Genomic DNA, 8,711 nt, shown 5'->3' on the forward strand with positions numbered 1-8,711 from the left:
TTTTTAAAGTTGTGGTGCACAGTGGTTTAGCAACAGATGTAACTTCTACTTTTGGTAAAGACCACTCCACCTGCATATTTCTTAAGAAATTAAGCATCTTTATTAAGCTATTTATAAATGTCTACACAATAATTAGACACCGTGTGCTCTGTGACATTATAGTCTTCTACTTCTGCTTCGATTGGTTTGCATTTTAAACTCCCAGCCTTACGGGTTGTTGTGAACGGCTTTTATTTCTAACATTTTGTGATGTAAAAATGAACCACACAGCTTTTTTATTTTCTGTGTGCTGGAATCACTTAAGACACGAGTTATTAAAACAATTCTAAATGACAGTGTGATGGCCATAGCACTTTATGGGGGTCAAATATGTTAAGGATAATGTTTATCAATGTAAAATTGCAAAGAACTTTTGAATAGGATACAACATCTTGTAAACAGTTACCTCAGAACCTGTACTGTCAGATGTATGTATGTAAGGTAAAACTTTCCACAGTCCTTCCACTTAAGTAGCTAAACACATAAAGTCACCCTTACCAATAATCGACTGCTCCTTGAAAAAGTAGCACAAACAGACAACTGAATCAGCAATGATAAGTAGAGCTACCCGAGGCCGATACATAAGCAGAAGAAAATTAAAAGTTGTTGTTTTTGTGGCTCAGAAATTAAAGGGAAATATGTTTAATAATTCAATGAGAGCCGCACCTTCAACACACGTACATTCAAATTTTGGAACAGACTAACATTGCTGTTGTTCAATAGTTTTTATCCACTCTCAAAAGTCATTTTATGGCTTTAATATTTCCAGCTGATAAGGAGACTTACGCCATTTCAAATGTGCGTCCAAAGGCTTTAAACATCTGCTTTGTCTGTAACAACAGTATGAAACTACAAAGCATTGTTTTTACTAAAATTCAACATTTTCAGATGAAAATTTCGCTGCTTTGTTTTCACTGTAACACCTCCCTCAATGCCATGTTTAGGATATTCTTGGAGATTACATTTTTCATATTTATGCTTTTGGCACTGAGGGTATCTAATACGCACATTGTCACTGTGTTTTGTACTACCTGCTGTGAGGGCTCTGCTTTCACTTTGAGCAGTCTGTTTTTATTTTGTTTCGTGAGTGTGTGTTTTTCAAACGAGATCCTCGTCAGTTTGATTTTGTTACCACAAACTTTGTGTGAAGTTCACAACAGAGGTAAAGAGATTTAAACACCCCAGTTTAAGGAGGCAGGCAGGGGTTGGACCACCTGCACATGACAGGTGAAGAAGAGAGTGTCGGGGGGAGATGTGCAACAGAAACAGAGAGAACTTATCACAAGATGATAAATGGCAGCTTTGTTGACAAGATTAAAAGACACGTCGATCAGAGTTCAGCAACATTGCAGTTTGATTAAATAAAAAGTTTTTAAACTACACAAGGTTTATTTTCTCCTCTGATAGTAATCATATTTAACATATCAGTGATGGAAGAAAGAAAGAGTATAAAGAAATATAGTAAATGTGTGTCTAATTAAACTGTTCCTGTGAACCTTAAATCATCCTTAAATATGTTCAGTGTTACAAACTTGAAGAAGCACAGAAAAGATCATCAGACATTAATCTAATCAGTTTTCAGCCTTCATTCATATTGAAATGCTGAAATCTTCCCTGCTAGACTGAAGTGCAGCGTTTGATACCATTGGCCATAACATTTTATTACTGCTATTATTAAAAGAGTCCTCTTCACTCACACTGAGGTTAATTATGAAGCTCCACAGGCTGCAAAGACCAGTTCTGTTTACATACCCACTTTTATTGGTTAAACTGAGGTTATTGTAACGGGGTGTAAAACTCTTAGAAACACTGTGGCTAACAAGATCCTTACTCTGGACGGCATTGTCTTGAGCCGTCTGTTGTAGTGATTTGGCAAATTATAAGTAAAATTAAGGCACACAACCCCATCGCACAACATCAACATTTATTTATATACAAAATAAAAATGCTTTTTTATGGAAAAGAATTGTAACTTCACATTTCATCACCAATTAGTTGGGTACGGGGTAAGGCCTCATCCTTATCCCGTAGTTATTTGGGTAATTTCTCAGGACCTTGGAAGAGTGTTAACTATACTAACTACAAAACACCTCCTGTTCTATAATCTGTGCTAAAGGATGAAAAACCAAAAATTACATCTGTAATGCAAATAGTCTAAACTAGGGAGTGGTCGCTGTGACTTATGTTAAAAAACAAATAATAATCACTTTTCCAAGTAAAATATAAAAAGAGATCTTGTTTTCAAGTTTTCACTCATGCACCCTCAGCTTTAAAACACACAGCAAAGTCTAATGTTTGTCCACATCATTGCAGTTAAACTATATTTGTGTTGCACCTCTAAATAATAAAGACTCATTTTTGAACATCTTTTTATTTACATCTTTTTAATTCAATAAAACCACAAAATTTTTAACTGACTTAAAATGATATGAAATACATAAAATGTAATAATGCTCTTATTTAATTTATCCCTCAGAAAAGTGACTCTGATTATTTTACATGATCTTGTTTTTAAACAGCATCTGTTCTTCTCCAGTGTTGCTGATGAGGTCGATCTTCACGTCGTCTCCAATGTTCCAGTTGACCATGTTCATCCACAGCAGGACAGCATCAGTTTCATTTGGCTTGTTGACAGCATCTTCCCGTAACTGTAAATGTAACCAATAAAAAGGTCACAGATGTCCAAGTTAAAAGTAACAATAAGAGAGACTGAACGAAAAATCTAGTAACACAGAGACTCACAAGGAGTGTCTCTCCAGCTTTCAGTATAAAGTTTTCTTTAAATTCGTATGTGGCACTTTCTCTGTTGTTGATCTGTAGTTTTAACTTCCAACCTGACAAAAGTTTATTCTGTAAAAGGAAAACAAGAGAATAAAAAAGGGGGAAAATGAATGAGGCAATAATAAAGTTCAGTGTGTGTTAAATCCAAAGTGTTTATAAATGAGTGTGTTACGTCCACATAAGTGAAAAGGACCTTTTTAAAATATTTCTGAATACATGGAACATGTGGATTGTGTTTAGGTAGTACTCATTGTTCATGAGCATGCAAGCAGCAGTACCTCACTGGAAGTGTTTTTCAGACAGATATAGCTGCCATTTCTCTCGACCTCGACCAACGTGATGTCACCTGTCTTTGAGCTGTGATTGGCTGAGCCGCTCTTATTCTGTTCCTCAAAACTGGTCTGAGATTTCTCAGGAGGTGGTTTGCTTGTGTCTGGCTGAGAGAGAGAAGACATATGCAGATTAGTGTGTGCGAGAGGGAGAGATGGACAAGATATTTGAGCCTATGAGAAACAGTGTTTGATTCGATCTCCAGCTTTTATTCACTGTCCAGTTTTTCAAGAAGACGACACGACATTGGGTCTTGTCGTCTTCCTGTTTTTTTCTTTAGATAACAGACAGTAGAGTCTTTGTCTGTGTTTTTAAATATAAATCTGTTTTTACACACTGAGTTTGGGTTTTTGTTTTCTTTTTAAGCATTAATAAAGTGTAAAATACATGTAAATGTGCTGCATGTTTGTTTGTTTATGGTTGAGGACAGAGCGAGGTCCCAGTAAATAAATGTGTTTGTCCTGAAGTGTTCAAAACAACAGTCTGTGTGTGTTTACTTCTTTCTTCATGTTGCTGATCTCTGCATCTTTCTTCTCCAGTTGTCGATGAGCCGCTTTCAGTTTTTCATCTGCCTCCTTCAGCTTCACCTCAGCTGCATGTTGGTTTTTCTCACACTAACAGACAAACAGATCAACACAACGGTTTAGCCTTAACTTTACTATGGGTGTGGTCGAACAGTGAGTGCTGCTGTCATTAGGAACATGAATGTTTCCAGCTGTAGCACATTGTGTCTGTTGTTTGGCAGTGTGTTTGTTCATCACTCATTTCATTGGATAATAAATCTGCTTTTGCCCGTGTTGCGGGAATTGCCATCTTGTGTGTGACTGGGTGCAGTAAGGAGTGTATGTGATGTGTGTGTGAGCATGCGCGTGAAGGAAACGCGGGGAGCGAAAGAAGAAAAAAAGAGGGAGAGTGTGTCATGGGTAGAGAAGGCGACCGGGAGCAGCGTTCTAACGGGCTACAGGCTATGCAGTGTGTTTTTTGAAGTGTGCAGTACTGCTATTAAAGCCTCATCTCTTCAGTACTCTCCTTCAGTGCCTCAGCTGATTTCTGTCTGCCTCACTACTCCACAAAAGTGAAGGGAGTTAACCCCGAAGGAGGACAAACTTCGGCCCTGGAGGAAGCATCTCCCCTCGCGTCTCCCGACCACGGTCAGGGGACTGACGGCGAGGAATGGTTAACAACCGACTGGAGTTTGGATTACTTTCTTTTGAGGACATTTTTTGCATTTTTTAAATGTTTTACTCATGCTCATATTTTTGTTTTATAACATCTTAAAGACATTTAAGGTTTCTTCTGAATTTTTTTTTTCTTCTGATAATTTGATATTATTGCATTTCTATCTTCACTGTGAGCGTGGCCATAGGGGGAATGATGTCAATCATTAGGAACATAAATGTTTTCAGTGGTTACTGCAGGCAGCCTTTAATTTAGTTGTAGCATATTATCTGTATTTGTCTTTGGTTTGGTAGTGTGTTTGTTCACTTATTTTGCATGAGTTTAGGTTCCTGGTTTCTTTTGAGGTGAAGCATTACAAAAATGAATAGAGGCTTTTTTTTGGAAATGGGTCAACTTTGTCTTGACACGGTGAAATTGTGTTTTCCTTGTTTCTTCGGCTCACTGAACTCTCCATCCTTCTTCCTCAGATTGTAATTCAGTTTTTCATTGGCCCTCTTAAATATCTCGTCATCTGGATGTTGGTTTTGCTCAAGCTGACAGACAAACATATATCAACACAAATGTGAGACTGGACAAAACTATCTGGACTGTTAAACCATAGCAGTCTGAAAACCACTGAGGCACTTGTGTTTTGTTTCAAATCTCTCTTTCTGAAAAGAGCTCGCACAGAGAATCTGACCTCTAACTGACCCTAAACTAAGGTAACTGTATATGAGAGCAAGAATAAAATATTAAAATCAAACTGAAGACTGACTGAATTAATTTTATTATCTCTCATCTATAAAGTGTCATTGCTTTTATCAAATGTTCTCTTTAGCTTATGACAAAATATGCAAACTTTAATAGTTTTCATTTAAGAAATTAACAATATGAACCCAGGACTGTGTTGTTGCAACTATGCTAACCACCATCCTGCCTCTATAGCTTAAACATGTTAACATTATGTAAGGTTTTAATTTAAAAGTGAATACATGTGATTTTAGTTGTATCTTTGGTGGATTTGTGGAAATATGGCTTTTTAGTTACAGAAGAACTCTGGACTCTTCTTCATGAGAAACTGTGGAGATTAAGAGTGATCAGTTGCTGAGTTTTGGGAAGTGCTCCAGACTTAAGAGAAAATAGAAAAAGTTCTGTTGTGAGATCCTGCATAACAAACTGCACAATGACACATGACAAAACAAAAGATGTGAATATCAGGACGGCAGAAAAATATCATCTATTCTTATATCAGAAGATGGTAACTATTTCTCTGTCATGTATAATTGCTCTAAAAGATTTATTCCACTGTTAGCTAACCCTGGACATGCTATTCATATATTCTTTTTATTTGTGCCATTTTCATTTTCTCTCTTTTCTTTCCACTCACACTCTTTCTTCCCCATATACATGTAACATCCTGATTATTTTTCAAAATTTTCTGTCTGTTCATTTTCTTGTGTTTCGTTCATATCACTCACTGCAACGATGTCCTGTGACATGAGCTTATCTTGCTCTTGGTCTCTTTCAGTTTTGTCACTTTCAGGGCGGTTTGCTGTTTCTTGTTCTTTACATGCATCACAGTGAGCTCTCCTGACATCTGTTAAAAGCATAGACAAGATTACAATATGATGTTGTCTTGAGCTAAAATGATAACGCAGCATATAATCATCTCATTTTAAACTAAATGATGAAGTGCATATATCGTGCCTTATCTCATAACACACAATGATGTTTAGCTGCTTATAAAAAATAAGTGTAATTTACACTTTGCTTCAAAACCTGTTAGAATAACTTGAGATATTAATTTAGACAGCATGGTGAATCAATTTGTATCTTACTTGTTTTGTTTTGTCTCCAGATGAAAAAGACTCCAATCAAAATCAAGATGATGCTTACAGCCAAACTAACAGCCAAACCAATAACAATGGGAGCAGCAGAACAGGATGTGAGCTCAAAGAATTCATCTGAAACAATAAACACAGAATTACATGTTATTTCAACAGATTTTGATTTAGGCTGAAATTAAGCATATCATACATTTTATAACCGATATTTACCTGGAACATGTTTGTGTGTCTCTCTGCTCTTGCTGATTTGCTTCTGTTGGACTCTGCAGTTGATGTTGTTGCTGTGTCTCTTCTCCACAGTCACTCTGCTGCTGACAGTATAGAGGTCATCAGGACCTCTGAGGGTCTCTGTAGGTCCAGCAGAGAGGAGGTTTCCATCACCGTCCAACCACAGCAGCTCAGGCTCTGGATACCAGCCTGCAGACTCACACTGTAACACCACTCCTCCTCTATTTTCGCCACTTCCCGATAAACTGATGAGAAGTGACCTGGCAGCATGTGATGCTGAGTAAAATGAAGAGTTTAGAAAAGTTCTTAGTGGGTGAAAAAACACATATTATGGACAGTAATTCCCAATTATTAAATTATTAAAAAATTCTGATGCATTAGGTGTGTTGTTTTTTCTAATGTTAATCATGAATAATAACATAATGCTAAATTAATAAACATTTCTGTGATAAAATAGTTCCTCAACCTACAGAAATTATGAACTTTCACTGGAACTAAATATGAAAATCTCACCATTTGCTCCTCATTGACAGTTCTACCAAAATCCTGTTGGCTGGATTTATGATTTATATCATATCATAATCCACTACACCATGAACATATGACGTGTATCTACTTACCAACCACAAGCTTAACAAAAGATTTTTTCTCCATTAAAGGAATGCTGCATTCATAGGTTCCTTCATCAGAGAGTTTTACTCTGGAGAGTTTCAGTGAAATGTTTCCACGCTTCAGTTCATTGATGAACAGTGATGCTCTTCCCCTGTATGAAGGATTTCTTGTATTCACCAGATCCTGACCGGATCGCCACACATGGACAAATCTTGGGTTCATGTCAGATCTTGTCCACTCCAATATCTGAGCTGTCACATCCTCTGCAGGCTCCACGTGACACGGTAAAATAACATCATCATCAACTAATGCAACTACTGGTTGATGTGGACCAACCACCTGAGACTCCGCTGTAGACAGGAGGAAAAGACAAAGAACGAAAGAAAGATGCGTTTACTAATTTTTGTAGCCAGTTTGAATGCCTATATGTGTGTGTGTATATATATATATATATATATATATATATATATATATATATATATATATATATATATATATATATATACTGTTTGTACCAAATGTAACATATTTAATGTTTTGTTTATATGCACTGTAAAAAAATATTATGCAAGCAACATCAAGCTTACCTCTATTTAAGTGTATTAGTAGATGGAAAACCAAAATACTGAAGACTTTAAGTGGAGAGAGGGAGAGCACATCTATCTGTGGAAGCATCTTCCTCTGAAAATACATCAGTGATACAAGATGTGATGCAAGAGGTCATAGAAATAATAAGAATGTGTTTATTTCATATCTAAAATCAACTTATTCAAGATTAAAAACATATTTTACATGTTTAATATGTTTTAATATGTTAAGTACTGTCATGAGGTCATCAACATGCACTTAGCACTATTGTGTTCCATTAACTCCAGAGTTAAGACACCAGACATTTTGCTATTGATTAAAGTGAACACATTACTTTACCATGGTGCTAAATTGCAGCTTAGGGAATAACTTTTGGTCAGTGGCATCTTTATCTTTGACGTGAACTCTGCTGCTGATTGTTTTGATTGTGTAATGGGCTGCAAGGAAAGCTTAGCTATCAGATTATTACTTTTCATAGATAGATACTGTGTGTTACGTTTTTATCCACCCACGGCTTCTGGTTGGGAAATGTTCGGATGATAGTTCTTTCTGCTGTGTTGTCCGCTAGTTTCCCGATAAATCCCACAACCGCTTCTGTAAACATGTTGATGTCATCAGAGCTGCGCCTAAACATGTCCCAGTCTGCGTCATCCAGTGCGTCCTGCAGCGTGGCCACTGATTGGTCCGTCCAGCGAGCGACCTCCCTCCTGATTGGTGGTTGCTGCTTTAGCCTTTGTTTGTAAGCAGGCATGAGGAAGATGGCGGCATGGTCCGATTTTCCAAATGCCGGCAGGGGCTGAGCCTTGTAACAGTTCTTGAACGGGGTGTAGCAGTGGTCTAATGTCCTAGTGCCCCGGGTGGGGCAGTTGATGTGCTGGTGAAGGTTGTGAAATGTCCGTTTGAGATTCACTCTGTTAAAATCTCCCATAACAATGAGTGCAGCATCTTGGTGAAGTGTTTGATGATGTGCGAGAGCCTCATGTAGCTCACATAAGGCAGTGTCCGAGTCCGCGTGAGGCGGAATGTAAACAGTGCAGGCAATGACCGCAGTGAATTCCCGAGGGAGATAGAAGGGGCGACATTTAACAATCAAAAGTTCCAGATTGGGCGAGCAGGAGCGTGTGAGTG

General features: G+C 37.5%; 1 protein-coding gene across 1 annotated transcript; it reads right to left on the bottom strand.

Moving 5' to 3' along the window:
• Positions 1-2,445: 2,445 nt before the first annotated feature.
• On the bottom strand, positions 2,446-7,671 carry LOC146554610 (butyrophilin subfamily 3 member A2-like). Its single transcript, XM_085254059.1, has 10 exons — positions 7,583-7,671; positions 7,004-7,345; positions 6,366-6,659; positions 6,147-6,272; positions 5,889-5,905; positions 5,787-5,855; positions 3,648-3,764; positions 3,099-3,257; positions 2,782-2,889; positions 2,446-2,687 (listed from the first exon to the last, which is right to left on the bottom strand). The coding sequence occupies exons 1-10, from the start codon at positions 7,668-7,670 to the stop codon at positions 2,535-2,537; spliced, it is 1,473 nt and encodes a 490-aa protein (XP_085110185.1). The 5' UTR covers position 7,671; the 3' UTR covers positions 2,446-2,534.
• Positions 7,672-8,711: the final 1,040 nt, after the last annotated feature.

The sequence above is a fragment of the Mchenga conophoros genome, linkage group LG18, assembly GCF_057382185.1.
Source record: "Mchenga conophoros isolate Kocher_MC1m ecotype Shallow Benthic linkage group LG18, M_conophoros_male_GT1.1, whole genome shotgun sequence".
Taxonomy (NCBI): Eukaryota; Metazoa; Chordata; class Actinopteri; order Cichliformes; family Cichlidae; genus Mchenga; species Mchenga conophoros.